Source organism: Nyctereutes procyonoides, unplaced genomic scaffold, assembly GCF_905146905.1.
Source record: "Nyctereutes procyonoides isolate TBG_1078 unplaced genomic scaffold, NYPRO_anot_genome, whole genome shotgun sequence".
Lineage (NCBI taxonomy): Eukaryota > Metazoa > Chordata > Mammalia > Carnivora > Canidae > Nyctereutes > Nyctereutes procyonoides.
Window position 1 is genome coordinate 17,642,168 of NW_026575133.1, and position 15,919 is coordinate 17,658,086.

Genomic DNA, 15,919 nt, shown 5'->3' on the forward strand with positions numbered 1-15,919 from the left:
GTCCCATGTCAGCAGTAGCCTTGGGTTGGAGAATTTTCTCTCATTCATTTTCTTCACAAGTGCACTGGGCATGGGCACCCTGCTAGGTGCTGGGGATACAGCACAGGATGAAATAGAAGACACTGTTTCTACCTTTATGAGCCCGACATTGGTGGGGGAAAGAGAGAATAATGGGATCACTAACACGAGCACGTGGGAAATGACAACTGGTGTGGTTGGAAAGGAGAGCTCAGCATGCTCCTGAGTGAGTGTGCAGCTCCTGGGGAATGACCCTGGTGTGCAGGGGGTGGTCCTTCCCAGAGAACTGGGTGATGAGGAGGGGCAAGGAATAGGGACTACCATTAAATAGACAGAACATGAGCAGCTCTTCCCCTCAGAGGGGCAGCCCCTGACACTTTTCCAGAGTCTCTGAGCAGGGCACTGGGGGACCCTCGGCCCTCTCAGCTGAAAGCAGAAACCAACAACCGGCTCCCAATAAACCTCAATCCCTACCTTGACTTCGCCATCCAGATGAAAGGTAGAGAGAGTAGAAAATTCTCGTTACACTCATACAATAAAAGATCAGAAAACCCAAATGGATGATTTGAAAAGGGTAAACACACACACTTTCTCTCTTTCTCTCACACATACTCTCCCCAAAATGTGTGGGAGTAAACAACAGTTCAGCCAGTGTAGACCACAGACTATCTCAAAATGATCACCCTGCCTCCACATACAAGTCCCATCAAGCTGAGCTAATTTGCTGGAAAAATATACAGCAACACAGGCCTGGGAGGCTGAGAAGGAAAACAAATGCTTTGATTTCAGGGGGACTTTGGATTCTGTGCTGTGTAGCACAACTACTGTGGTGCAGATGAATCTGGAAAATGGGACAATGAGGGCAGTACAGCGGTTACGTGCACCTGCCCAGGCCTGAGCCCTGGCTCTGCGCCTCACAGCCGTGGGCCTTAAAGAAGTAATTCTCTGAGTGTTCGTTTCCCTTGTTGAGAAAATGAGTACAACAACTCTCTCAGTGCCTTGGGATGGGGGCTAGGGGGCACAGTGCACACCATTTCCTGCATTAGGACCGTGCTGGGACACAGTGTACATGCACATGGGCTGCTAGCTGCTGCTCTAACCACCCTCCTAGCTAAGAGAGCACGAAGAGGACCTGAATGGACATCAGCCCTGAGAACAGGAGTGGCAGCCACAGGTCTCAGTAAGGCTGTGCACGTACTTCCGGTGGTCTGAGGGATGCACTGCGGGCAGTCCACATCGGGACGCCTCCTGCAAGCTGCAGACACCGACGGTGGGGGGAGGGCCTGACTCTATCAGAGCAGAACATGCAGAGATCTGGGGTGAAACAAAGGTCATCCTACAGGAAGCTGCACAGCACATTAACCCAAAGAGGGAGCCCTACCCAGGGGTCCCCGAGAGCATTCAGAACCAAGAACCAGGGGTCGGGGCCCATCACATGGGTCTTCCAATTCCCGATGGAGGTGTCGTCTATCATTAAACATCGCAAGTCAGAGCACATCCAAACGGTCCACAAGTGCTCCTTAAAGGCTTGTATTGATAGATTCCGCCCAGGGTGACTCATCTCGAACTCCCCTGGCTTTGTAATGTGGATTTCCCACCTAGCATTCCCACCTTTGATGTGCTGCTGACCAGTGCTCAGCCAAGGCCAGCCAGGGAGCCGCCAGCCAGGGAGCCGGGAGGAGCCTGGGAACCACAGGGTGGCCTGGCCAGTAGCAAAGCCCACAAATGGGACTCAAGAAAAACACCTCTTATGGAAGGCTAAGAGAGCCAGCTCATTCCAGCAGAAGAGGCAGCTGCTGGGCATAAGGCAACATGCCTCTGCTTTATGACTGTCTCATTTATTCCACAGGGAACAAAGAAAAGGAAAAAAGCCCTTGAAACGTAGCCTGGTGGATCCAGGTTGGCTGAAAGGGAGAATTTCCTGACCGTGATGGCTACAGAGGGTACACTTCCCTCCTCCGGCATGCATTTCAGCTGCTCTGAGGCAGATGGATTAGATGTGGTCCCTTACAGTCCCAAAATATCACTTCCAGTTCCCAAACATCCGACATAAAAATAGACTCAACTAAACTGTCAGGACTTCACAAGAAAGCTTTCCTTTTTTAAAAAAAAAAAAAAGAAATCTGAATGTGCTAGAAATGAAAACAAATGTGCACAAGAAGACTTGTGCAAGGGCGTTCAGAGCAGCCGTATTATTCATGATAGCCCAAACCCATGAACAACACGCATGTCCATCAACAAGGGAGCGGATCAGCAGATTGTGGTGTACTCACAGAACGGAACACTACTGAGCAACAGAAAGAACTACGGACGGAGCTCATAGTGTGGACAAATCCCCTGAGTGAAAGACAACAGACATAAAGTAGACACAAATGATTCCACTTATAAGCAGCTCTAGGATGGGCAACACTAATGTATGATGGGAGAAATCAGAACAACGGTTACCTTGGGGTGAAGGGTGGGGGTGGGGAGGAGTTTGCTGGGAAGGGGCAAAAAAGAACCTTCGAGAATGATAAAAATGTTCTAGGTCTTGTTTTGGGTGGTATGTACACAGGAGTACACAACTGCCAAACTCACTGAATTGAACGCTTAAGATCCACATCCTTGATTGTAAAATCTACCTCAATAAAAAGGATAGGAGCCCCGGTGGCGCAGCGGTTTAACGCCGCCTGCAGCCCAGGGTGTGATCCTGGGGACCGGGGATCGAGTCCCCACATCTGGCTCCTTGCATGGAGCCTGCTTCTCCCTCTGCCTGTGTCTCTGCCTCTCTCTCTCTGTGTGTCTCTCATGAATAAATAAATAAATAAAATATAAAAAAAAACAACTCTGCACTCAGAGTTCTGTGATCCACAACCTTAAAACTGTGTTTTCCTTTGGGCCATAAGACACCAGGCAAGTAATTTAAACTCTCCAGGCCTCATCTGTAACATCCTCATCTGTAACAACAGCACCAGCCTCAGAGGGGTGACTTGAAGATGAAACCAAATACTATGTGTGCAGGTGGGAAATACTCAATGAAGCGCTGGCTATTATTGGAATGATGTATTTGCCCTTCTCCACTTTGAATAAGTGCTTTGAAAACACTTTGTTTAAAACCACACTCAGGGCTGCTGTGTTGAGCATTCAGAGATTTCTGGGCTCCCATCCACGTCCCATCACTCCTACACTATTGCAATGGGCTGAATTGTGTTTCCCCGCTCCACCAGATTCATGTATTAAGTCCTAGCCCTGAAAACCTCAGAATGTGACTGCAGTAGGAGAAGGGGTCATTAAAGAGGTAAGTAACACGGTGTTCTCGTAAGAAGGAGATTTGGACACGGACACATACACAGAGGGAAGATGTTATGAAGACCCAGACAGAAGACGGTCATCTATAAGCCAAACCGGGAGGCCTCAGAAGGAACCTACCCTGCCCAATGCTTTGATCTCAGACTTCTGGCCTCCAGAGCTCTGAGAAATCAAATTTCTATTGTTTAAGTCATCCAGTCGGTGGGACTTTGTTATGGCGGCCCTAGCAGGACCACCCTTCTGTTTCCATGGGGATCTCTTAAAGGCCCTCAGGCCACACTTACTGCTGCTTTTGGTATAAAGTCGGAGGAGCTCAGCCAGGCCACTCTTCTTCACCACTGCTGTGCTGCTCAGGTTCTCCTGGTCGAGAATCTTGAGGAAGTCATCCAGCTCTGTCAACAGCTGCTCCAAGGCTAGAAACAGAAAAGAGAACCCCCCTTTATAGCCACTGCCTTCTCTCCAAATACCCAGCTCAGATACACCTTCAGATCCTGCATCACCTCACCACGGAGCTTATGGTCCCAAGTGGGAGGGGTCTGGGGTAAGCCTGGAAGCACCTGGAAGGCCCAGCCAAAAGGTGAGATTCTCAGTGCTAGGGTCCTGGGGAGAGGAAAACAGACCCTTGGATTTGAGATGTCTGACCTCGGCCTAAGCAGTAGGTCTACCATTTGCTGGAGTGGCAGTGGCCAAGACGGCCCAGTCAAGCCCATCAGGCCATGAGTCCGGAAACAGGATTTCTTACTTGATAAAAAGTCCGTCAGGACAGTTCCGGGTTTGGGGAACTTGAACACAGATCAAACCTATAACCATCAAATGAAATGCTGTGGTTGACCCACTTATTCATCTTTCCCCAAGGACAGAAACACAGTCACTCCAAGGAGATAAAACAGTGATTATGCTGTCCCCACAGAAAAATGGATGACCCATCAGAAGCCACAGCTGGGCAAACAGAAAAATAAAACCTTCCTGAGTTTCTTCAGACAATAAGCCACCTCAACTAAAACTGAGTCCAGCTTCACTCCCAAGCTGGCCAAGTGCCCTGGTCCCAGGGACTCAAGGTACCAAATTGGCTCCACCATTGTAGAAGTGCCTTTCAATTTCTCACTGGAGCCACCTTGCAGAGATGCTAGTGCAGAGGACAACAGTGTAGGAGCAGGGCATTCACCACTGCTGCTGTTGTTATTATCTGTGATCTAATCTCTATTAAGAATAGGATACTGTATTTGCTCATGGGGTCATCTTAGCTCTGCTGCCCAGCTGGCTCTCCAAAACATGCTCAGTAATGGCAGCCAGCTTCTTGAGCTTCTACCCTGTGCTTTCCAACCCTGGTACATTGGGTCACCTGGAGAGCTTTAAAAAATCCTGATACCTGAACCACATCCCAGATCGATGATATCAGAATCTCTGGGAGTAGAACCCAGGACTTAGTAGTTCTTTTTTTTCTTTCTTTTTTAAAAGATGTATTTATTTGAGAGAGAGAAAGAAAGAATATGAATGGGGCAGAGGGAGAGGAGAGAGAATCCCAAGTAGACTCCACGTGGAATGCAGAGCCCAATGTGGGACTCGATCTCATGACCTGAGCTGAAACTAAGAGTTGGATGCTTAACTGACATTGCCACCCAGGTGCCCCACGAATCAGCAGTTCTGAAGCCTTCTCAGGTAATTCCAGGGTGCAGCCAACACTGAGAATCGATCGCAGGTCTGGATGCAGTGTCAGAGCCCACATCTGGGGCCCTGCTCCCAAAGATGGCAGCCAAGAAGTCCTGATTTGTTCCGTATCACCTGCTGTGGGAATTTTGAGCAGTCACACAAACTCTCCAAACTCATTTCCTCATCTGGAAAGTAAAGAAGACCACATAGGCCCTGCCCATTTCACAAAGTTATAAATGACAAAATCTACTAGCTCGATGAGAGGACGTCTATCCTACACTACATCTTTGGCACCTGCACTGTTGTGTTGAATGAATGTTTATGGGATGAATGAATAAATGAATGACTTCACTAGGCACCTACCAGTTCACAACAAGTTGAAGAGATAAGCACAATTATGCCCACTTTGCAGACATGGGCCTAATGGCCCAGAGAAGGCTCAAAATGTCCCACATGGCCCGGGGCAGAGAGCCCGTTTGCTGTCTGACTCTTAAGACCAAGCTACTGGCAACACCCCACTGGATGCCTCCATCCATGTAGGGCATCCTTCCGACATCCCCCAAAAGCCTAGCTCCCCAGAATGGAACAAGAGCCCTAGATTATCTTCTTACTCCCTTCATTTGAGAAAGAAGCCCTCATGCTCTCCTAGTTCTAAGGGAGAGCCCAGTAGCCTCTTTCTCTTCCAACCCTCCTTGGACCTCAGTACGGTCATAGCCTTTGAACCCCATTCCTATAAATCTAGACTCCCTGGAATGAATATTGCCATTGCTGGGAGAGCTGGAAGAAGAGATGGGGGTGATGATTTGCTTGTTTCAGAGGAAGGCAGTGCCAGCTCACGTTACTATCAGATCAAATACAAGGGTCAGCCAACTCGCCCACATGGGTGTGCGCTGCCTCGCATAATCAGAGCACTCTCTTCCTGGCAAGGGTGCTCCCGAGGGAAACTCTAGTTTGCCAAAGCCAGAGAAGCAGCAGAGAAAGCTCCACGCTCCATCCTGGTAAAGGATGAAGAACGAAACAAGCTCCCCAGAGGGCTGTGTGTCCACTCCCATCTGGTTTGCCAAAAGCCAAGTGAAGGTAAAATGCAGCCAGCAGCCCAGATGCTGCATGCAGCCAACGGCTTGGAGGGTGGGTTGGAAGGTGGCCCTCATCTCTGCAGTGAAGAGATGGATAGATGGTGAGAGTCCAGATAAGGCCAGAAGGAAGCCACATTTGGGTAGTTCTGCCTAGGAAAGGGCCCTGGGCCAACAGCAGAGTCTCTGGCCCTATTCCTCAGTATTGAAAGAGTGGGTCTGCAAGAGGCCACTGGCCTTTGCCGAGTCTACTTAAAACCAATTAGATTCTTAATGGAGTGGGGTTTGAAAGGGTGCCAGCAAAAGCTAGCTCCCAGAGCCCACCAGTCAAGACGGTGGGACCTCAGGATGTGCCCAGCACTTAGCTGGGCCCTTGGCCTAAACCAACCAGGAAAGTAAAATGGGTCCAGACAGTGTGCTTCTTGCCTTGTGCAAGCACAGAGGCAGAGTGAGACCAGCCCGAGGGATGAGATTTACATAGGGATGAGACTCCTAGGCCTGGAAGGCTTCTGGGAAGAGGTGCAGTAGGGCAAGGCAAGATTGTTTTTGTTTGGTTTTGAGTATTTTTTTGAACAGCTATTCAGGACTTTCCTGTTGGCTGCAGGAACTCGACAAGCTAAAAAGCAGTGAGTTTAAAGAAGTCAAAGCAGGGAAAACAAAGGATAAATCTGAGGAAATGACACCGAGCCTTGAACTCAGCTACAGGGGATGTGGAAAAGTGAACGGGCCTTGCGAAGCAGCTAGGATCTCAAGCTGCGCTTTTCCTGACCTTCTGATCCCTTCCAGGCTGTTACTGCTGCTACTTCCGCTTACAAAAAAGAAAAAGGCACTAAAACTCCAGTGTGTCTTCAGTTTCACATCCTCAGTGATTCCCCAAAGCTGCCCGGATTCCTGGAAAACAGCTTTGGTTTATTTTCAAGCAAGCTTGCAAATATGTACCGGGGCCAAAGGGTAAAGAGTGTCGTGCCTGTTTCTGGGGAGATGAAGTTGACCGAGATGAGGTCCCCCGTCTTTCCAGAAGTGCCATGTCTGGGGAGGGGGGGCCGTGAATACACAGGGTGAGAAGAGAAGTGATTCAGGAATGTGTCCAAGGATCAGGAAGGCGCCACGACACAAGCTCAGGGGTGATCTGCAGGAGGAATTTATACGCTGGCTCCTGAGGATGAATAGGAGTTCGCGGGGAAGAGGCAGAGGCACTTTAGGAAAAGGAAGAGAGATGTTCAGACAACTCAGCGCTGAAAGCACAGTACCTCGGGGCGCACGGAGCACAGGGGAGGGGGTGGGGGGAGATCCGAGGCCAGAACTGCAAAGTGAAGATCAGGCAGGCAATGAGGCTTGCTCTGCTTTGCTAAGGAGCCTGTGCTTGTCCCGCAGGGGAGGCCATGGGGAGGCCATGCCCATCGCTGGCCCAACACGCCAGAGATGGAGTAAGTGCAAGCGGTGGGGAGGACAGTGGAAGGGGACCCAGGAGGGGAGGCAGGGCAGATGAGGAGGACGAGGGTGTGGGGGCGGGCTTGCTGGGGGCGAGGTTGTGAGGAGGCTCAGGAGGTGCCTGCATCAGGCCCACCGCTAGGGCTGACTGGCTGGATTGCTGGGCCCAGGATGGGCCAAGGGTGGGGGTGTCCACTTAGAGACCTCAGACTCGAGTGGTAGTAGCTGGAGCTATTGACCCGTGCCAGCCTGATCCTCCGCCTCGCCAGGCTCATGGGCCGGGGGAGAAGTGGGCTGTGTCCTCTGTTGTGTAACCCCACCCCCGGAGGAGCGGAGACCACTGCCTCTCCTCGGGGCTCCTGGGCTCCACTGGAATTCGGGGGACCCCTGGGTAATGGGGAGGGGGTGGGGTCTGGGGTCAGGCTCAGCAAGGGCACAAGAACCGCAGGCGGCGGGGGTGGGGGCCACGCAGGACCCTGTGCCCTGCCACCTCCAATTCTCCCCGCCACCCTGCAAAGGCACAGACAGCATGGGAATGGGCTCTGAGGCCCAACCATAGTAGCTAATGGCACTGGGGCTCAAATCCACGTATGTTCAAGTCAAAGTATTTGTTATCTGTCATCCCGTTCCCAAGGAGTCAGAGAGGTTTCTCTGGATCACGACCCCTGCCTCCTGTTCCACCATGCTTGGCCAAGGGGCAGCGGGCGGCTCTAGACGAGTAGCAGGCCTGGCCGTGGGACTTGGTGATGATTCCACTAGATGCAGGGACTTCAGATGCCCTGGGTGAATGAGAGCTGCAGAATGCCATCGGACACAGGCCTGTGGTCCCTGCCGCTGGGAACTGATGGGCCAGACAGATGGGTGATGGTGGGGATGGGGGGGTGCAGGAGGGGGAGTAGGAGAAGCACCAAGAAAGCAGAGAAACGCTCCCCTTTTCCTCTAAAACAGCAGTGCTAGGTGAACGGTAAGCCCCCGAGTTGAAGAAATACAGGACCAGGAACCAGGGCCCCAAAGCCTGGGGATGGCATTTCTATCCCTCTGCAGATCTGCATCATCCTTCAAGGCCCATCCAGGTGCCTTCTCTCCAGAGCAGCCCACAACCAGCAGCAACCAGCCTGTCTCCTAAGAGGCCTTCCTCTCACGGCCAGTTGTCCACGGTCATCTCTGAGCGTGCCCAGTCTGTATTCCGGGCTGGGCATGAATGAGCTCCTTCCCGGAGAGGGTCAGGGTCAGCCTTTGCAGGTCTGGGGCTCTGACGAGGTGCTAAGCACAGTGGAGGCCGGGGATTCTCCTGTGGTCGGCTCCCTTCAGGCCCAGCTACAGACCCTAGGAAATAACAGTCAACAAAAGCAGGGCCCTAGCGGGTGCCAACCCTGCTGACATTTTTCAGCCCTCGGAGCTCGGAGGAATGTGGCCATTTCATTGAGACTCTGGAAGGCACCCGTCCCATTTCCCTACACCCCCAACACCCTCCCCCCTACCCCCTTCTCACTTTGGTCTCTCTCGTCCTCCAGCAGAGAAGGGAAAAATAAGTGTGTTGTTCATTCTGGAAACTGTAGGCCCTTGTGCAGGCTTTCCATCCTGGCTCTGTTAAAGTTCAGAGTTGTCTGCTCAGGGTCTGACGAACCATCAATAAGATTTTTGTTCAGGGCTTCCAAGGCCCACGCACAGCCGGCCGTTCAACTACTCGATTCAGCACCCGCGGCCACAGCCAAGCTCCGCCTCCAGATGACCTCCGCCCCCGGGTTCTCATCTTGAGGCAGTCTTGCTTTCTGGCCCCTAGCTTCCCAACCATAAATGTCTTCCCAACAGGCCGAAAAAGCTGTTCATGCTTCCCCTGCTGTTTTATGCACACACTTGTATTTATTCAGGTGCTTTTGTTGAAGACCCGTGATGGAGCAGGATTTTCCTTCCAAACACGAAACTAAACAGGCCTGTGCTGTCAGTACAAAGACATGCACCCCGAGCCCTGCCCCAGCAGTTCCCAAGGTGGAGCCACTGGGCATGTTCCCTGCAAGAACCCCACTGCTGGGGACCGACCCGGTTCAGAACACAGGATACATTTCTGTGACGAGCAGCAGCACCCAGGGTTGTGGTTGTGACCCAGGGTAGAAAAATGTCAAGTCCATTCCTTCTGATCCCAGAGAATCCTCAAGTCCTCAAGAGCGAGCTTTTGGAGAAACACACCCCTTCATTCCACCTAAGAAGGAACACATCAGGCCAAAGTCTCCTCTCCCCGGAAGTGCCGCACGCCACGCCAGCCTTTGCCAAGTACCTGCCGAGTGCCTGGCATGTTAATAAGTGGCTTTATCCTCTTTGGCTTTTTATGGTGGCAACAGACGCATACCATAAAGTTGACCATTTCAATCACTTGGAAGCGTACAAATGAGCGGCACTGAGTACGCTGACAATGTGGTCCTTCTGGATCTGCCAATTCTAGACACTTCATATAGATGGAGTCGAGGGCGATGTAGCCTCCTGTGGAATGGCTCCTCTCGGTGTGCATGGCAATTCAAGGTTCGGTCACCCTGCAGCTTCTATCAGTACTTGACGCCTCCTCATCCCTGGCAACCTGCTGAGCCTTTGGGGTCTGAGTCCTCTTCCTTAACATAAATCATTTGAGATTTATCTATGTTGTTGCTTGTATGACAAGTTTGCTCTTCTTGATTGAGGTGTGGTATTCCACTGCATGGACGTTGGAGGCCCAAATGTCTCCACATGTCCATATATCCCCTCTGCCGGGTGCTTCTCCACAGACACAGCAGGGTCCTGCATCCTGACCCCAGTCTGTCATGCTCCTGAAAGCACCTTTCTGCCAACTCGAAAGGACGTGCTGCTTTCAGGACACTTACTACCCTTCATGCCCACTCAGGGGCACGGATACAAATGGAAAAGCAGTGATTCTCAGCAGTGGCTGCACAATGGAATCACCTGGGAAGGTAAAAAAAAGTTCCTGAAACCTGGGTCCACCGCCAGAGATCCTGCTGCAATTCCTCTGGGTGTGGCCTGGGCCCCAAGGAGTGTTTCAAGCTTCCCAGGAAATTCTAATGTGCAGCCAAGTTTATGAACCACAGAGATAAATAAAGGTGTGATTTTTGCTTCGTACAAGTTTTACTTTATACATTTTTAAAGATTTTTTTATTTTTAGAGAGAGAATGTGAGTGTGTGTGCACGTGCTTGAGTGTGAGGAGGGGCAGAGAGAGAATTTTAAGCAGACTCTGTGCAGACCATGGAGGCCAACACTAGGCTCCATCTCACGACCCTAAGATCATGACCTGAGCCATAACCAAGAACTGGACGCTCAACCAACTGAGCCACCCGGGTGCCCCTACGTCACTCTACTTCTTAAACTCATGACTTCCTTGCTATTAGGATTGATTCCAAATCCTTAATGTGACTTACAGACAAGCTGTTCTAAAATCTGGCCCCTGCCTGGTAGTACATTATAAGATTCCTTGCAAAATAAACTTCCACAGTCCTTCTTTACAGAACTCAATTCTGAGTTTACACGTAGAACTTTCTAGGTTGATGCCTGATGCATAGTCAAATATACTTGAAAATACCTTTTTCCACCAAAAAGTCTTTTCCCTTCTGGAAAGTAAGGATGTGGAAGGCAAGGACCAATATGTCTCCATGTTTACATGCTGTTGAGCTCAGTTCTTTGTCTTGCTTAAATAAGTGGAAATTCTTATCACTGGTGAGCAGTACCCAAAAGACCTATATTCACAGGCTAGCCCTCTGGCAAGCTCAGTGTTCCTGCCTCCTTGGACCCCAGAAGACTGAGCCAGAAACGTACATAACTTTCTTCAGTATAAGAAATACTCCAGGGGGCATCTGGTACCTCGGTGGTTGAGTGTCTGCCTTTGGCTCAGTGCATGATCCTGGGGTCCTGGGATCGAGTCCCACATCGGGCTCCCCGCAGGGGGCCTGCTTCTTCCTCGGCGCCTATGTCTCTGCCTCTCTCTCTGTGTCTCTCATGAATAAACAAATAAAATCTTAAAAAAGAAAAAGAAAAGAAATACTCCAGGAGTTTTTCTTTATCTCTATTCTCAAGAAATGGTGAGGAGGAAAGGGTTTTGCTTCCTTTACCAGCATTGCGCAGGCACCACTCCTGGCAGGGCCTGGCCCTCAAGGTCAGCTTGTCATCGTTTTTGCAAGATCTGCTTTTTCTCACCTATCTTGGAGTCTCATCACTTAAAACACTTTCCCCACGAAGAGGCCGCCCTCTGCATTCCCAGATGAGCTGTGCGGGCCAAAGAGATGGGACAGATGCTTTGCTGCAGCTTGCCCTACTGGAAAAACAACTCAGGCTGCTTGCTCACTGGTGACCTCTCCAATGGAACAAACCTCCCCAAGAGCAGAATTCCAACCCCAGCTACGGAGCCAGCTGGAACCAGAGCTGCTTCGCTGGGGCCCTTCGGAAATTCACACGGTAACAGCCGAAGACATCAAACTGAGCAGAACAAGTGAGAGAGGCCTGTGCCTGCCCAGGGCCCCCTCCACTCTGCCTCAGCCTGCCCAGAGGCACCCCCTGGCCCATCGGCCATTGCCCCATCTCCACTGCTTGCTGTTGTCCCCTGAATGTGAGTCCTTGGTCTCCAATGAAAATGAAAGCCCTGTGTAGGCAGGGGATACCTGGTTTGGTTTCCCCGCCGTGCCCGGGCAGTGCTTCCCTCAAAGTCGGTGCTTGGAAAACACCTGCTGAGCATAAGGCTTCCACGCATGCACGCACAAAAACACAGCCTTATGAAAGCTCCTCCTGAGCCTGGGTGGCTCAGTGGTTGAGTGTCTGCCTTCAGTTAGGCTGTGATCCTGGAGTCCTGGGATCGAGTCCCGCATCAGGCTCCCCACGGGGAGCCTGCTTCTCCCTCTGCCTATGTGTCTGCCTCTCTCTCTCTGTGTCTCTCATGAATAAATAAATAAAGTCTTAAGAAAGAAAACTCCTCCTGAGTTGCCTCCTACTAAAAGGGTCTGGGCAGGGTGCCTGGGTGGTTCAGTTCAGTCGGTTAAGCAACTGACTCTTGATTTGTGGCTCAGCTCATGATCTCAGGGTCACGAAATCAACCCCTGAGAGGGGTTCTTTGCTCAGCAAAGGGTCTGCTTGAGATTCTCTCTCTCCCTCTGCCCCTTCCCCACTCATGCTTATGTGCAGGCTCATAGATAAAGAAAGAAATTAATTAAATAAATAAATCCTTTAAAAGGTAAAGCAAAATAAAAGGCTCTGGGCTATCTGTCCCAGTAGGTCTGGGCAGAGAGCTCACCAATCCCTGGCTGTAACTGTGGTCCTCCCACCTGGGCCAGATAACATCTCTGGAATGACCAGCCAGAGGCAGCCCCCGGCAGATGGGCTGGGAGCACGCAAGGCATCTCCCTCCCAGATGGCACCGTGGTAGGCAAACTTGGTCAAGGGTGCAGGTAGGAAGGACGGGGAGGCGGTCACTCCCCTTGAGACCAGGAACCCTGGGGGGCAGCACTCGATTCCCCAGGGCACTCCAACAGTTCAGGGGGACACATGAGGGCAGGGGCAAGACATGCCAGGTCCAAGCCGCCACCAGGGGCCAGGCCAGACAAGGCAGCTTTGGGGCCTGGGAGGCCTTTGTTCCCTGACACAGTCAGGACATTCCTTAAATGCAATCTGCCAGAAGAGTGGCTTCATTCAGCCTTGGTGGAGGCCGGCTGTGTGGGTGGGGCGCAAAGGGTCAGCGGGGTGGCCCTCCCCCTGGCAGGTCCCGCAGCTGGCACAAGCCATTTCAGTCTCCGAACAAGAGGCTGTCAGGGTCACTCGCGTTCAAACTGGAAGTTTGGGAAAATACTGTCTGACACAGAAAGAAGCTGGAAAGTAACTGCTTATCTTTGAGTGGAGAGCTGAGGGGAAGTTTGTAGTCTCCCTTTATACCCTCCCCGGTTCCTCAAAGCAGAAGAGCGACTTGCTGCGCAGACGGAAGACACCGTGGCCGAGGCTGCTATGTCTTCTGTTCACTTGCTTTTTGTATTCTGTCCATTTGCTATTAGTAAACATGCATAGGAAGGAGAAAAAAATCACCCTCCATCCCAATTTCCTGTTTCTTTCCAGCATTTGGCAAAAGTAACCAAACACTGGTGGACTGATGTGCTGGAGGAAGCTGCATCCTGTTCAGGCCTCCATCTCCAAGCAGGTAAAAGCAGCCCTGGCGACCTAACACCACCACCACCCTGACCTTGGACTCAGCTTGTCCCCCTTATCCCCCACACTGACCCAGGGTCCAGAGGCCCACACAGGCAAGGGCCCTGCCTCGAGCTCCATGGGAGCTGGCCTAGGGAATGAAGGCCTCCTGGATCCCCAAGCTTCTTTGTCTGGCCAGGACCTTGGTGGCTCCCAGAGAATGGAGTGTCTCACCCCTGTCCTCACACTCCCCTGGGTTCCTGGTACAGAGGCAGCGATGTCAGTCAGGTCCTTCCCACCCGTACAAGGTTCCAGATTCAAAGCCCCCAGGTCTTAGCCCCAAATATTAGTTTACTCTTGGCTTCACCATATACTGGCTGTGTGGCCTTGGGGAGCTTAATTAACTTCTCTGGGCCTCAGTCGTCTCCTTTGTAAAATAACTACCTACTTAATAGGATTTGTATAAAGACCACAAATAATCCCATCACGTGTGTATACTAAGTTCAATGTTAGCTGCTAAATAAAACCTCAATTCCTCCTATAAGATGGCCACAGAAAGCCTTCATAAACATCGCCCCCCACCCCTGCCAACACATACCACATACATTATAATTTTAGTAGGGCGGCTTCCAAAAGGTGACGGGAAACATCCCTATCTGATTTTGCAGGACTATGAAACCATGTCCTCACAGAAGGTCAGCAGGGGCTCCTGAGGTGGAGTTTGGGTTAAGCCCCTCTAGGGAACCACCTTCCTAGAAACACCGCTGAACATAAACAAGTGAAGGGTTTCAAAGCTTCCTAGAGCTCCCCAGCTTGGGCTCAACAAGTTAAAATTGACCCCAGAAACACGCGGGGAGAAGAGCCAGTGCCAGGCTGTGATGTGAGAGCTAGCTCTCAGGTCCTTTCACCCTCTCGTCCCACCCTCTGTCTGTTCTCCAGCCCCTTCCCCACCCACAGGCTGCCAGCTGCCTGCCTCCACAACCAACCCAGGCAATGGTCCTTTGGGCAAAGAATACAACACTATCAAAATTACCGCCTCAGTGGGGATAAGCCAGGGAGTGAGCAGTACCCATCGGCTGCTCAACCCCCTAGCCCCCAGCATCCACCTAACCTTCTCATCTGTACCCACCTTCCCTCTGGGAAATCCCTGTACCCCACCACATTGGTGGTCTGGGTGAGACTAGAACCCCCACCGCTACTCCTTGGGCAGCCACATGACTTTGGACTCAGCCAATCAGAGCATCTCATTCTCCCAGCCAAGGACTGCCTTTGTGAGGTCCCATGACCAGAGATGAGCAATGGGCCTCAGCCTTGGGACTCTGCCTAGGCAGTGCCCGTCTCCTTCTTAAGGCTCCCTCATCCGCTGGAACGTCACCCCCGGCCCCAGTGGCCACCTCTGGGAATAGTTTGCCTGAGAAGGAAAACAGGGCCTGGAGAGTCTGAGAACAGCATTTCAGCCCAGACACAGACTAACCTTCCCCTCTACCACTCAGTTATGTATGGCCAAGACATCCCATTTTTTCATTAAGCCAGATGGGGGGTGAGGAGGGAGTTTCCTCTGCTGGCAAATGGAGCGTAGACAACCCAGCACACCTTCTGATGCTGGGACCTGGGCCAGGAAGTCTGCATGAATTTCAGTTCACCCTGTGAGCTAGGCATCACCATCCCTCTTTCACTGAGGGGAGATTGGGTCACACTGTAAATATAGAGCCGAGAATCAACAGGTCCCTTCATCCAAATCTACTCTACACTGGTAAAGATTTGCTTATTAAACTGTACAGAAAGTGAAATTCTAAGGAAAGCAAAGTGTGGGGAAAGGCCCAGGGAAAACCAACACACACACACACACACACACACACCTTGAGAAGCCTGAGATGAAACATCACAAAGGCCTAGGGTGAGGGCAGAGGACAAGCAGGCAGAGGACAGTGAACACAAACTTCGGCCAGCCTCAGGAATAAAGCAAGAGTAGAAATCAGAGCGGGGGGGCGGGGGGAGACTCCAAAAGCCCAGTGGGGACTCCCCAGACAGTGTGACATCTGGAGAAATGGAAGTGTCTGAACAAAGATCATCACTCATCCCAGGCAGTGAGGATGGGCTTCAAGATGCTAAGCCCCACGGGAGCATCCAGGAGCTGGGAAGTAGAGCTGGGAAAATGCACCTCTCCCCCTCCACGCCTGACTCCCCAGTGCCAGGGGTCAGACCCCGATGATCAAACAGCTAATAAAATGAGTGTGGTGTGATTAGGTATGGGGGGGTGGGGAGTGGAGGGAGAGGGAGAATCAGCCTAAAATGGTCCTTAATATCAGGAAGAATG

General features: G+C 51.5%; 1 protein-coding gene across 8 annotated transcripts in view; it reads right to left on the minus strand.

Moving 5' to 3' along the window:
* AFAP1L2 (actin filament associated protein 1 like 2) overlaps positions 1-15,919 on the minus strand; it is a 100,852-nt gene that overhangs the window by 39,762 nt on the left and 45,171 nt on the right. For all 8 annotated transcript variants that reach the window (XM_055300516.1, XM_055300510.1, XM_055300511.1 and 5 more), the window contains one exon: positions 3,591-3,719. In XM_055300516.1, the coding sequence (XP_055156491.1) occupies positions 3,591-3,719 (129 nt within the window). The remainder of the gene's footprint in view (positions 1-3,590; positions 3,720-15,919) is intronic.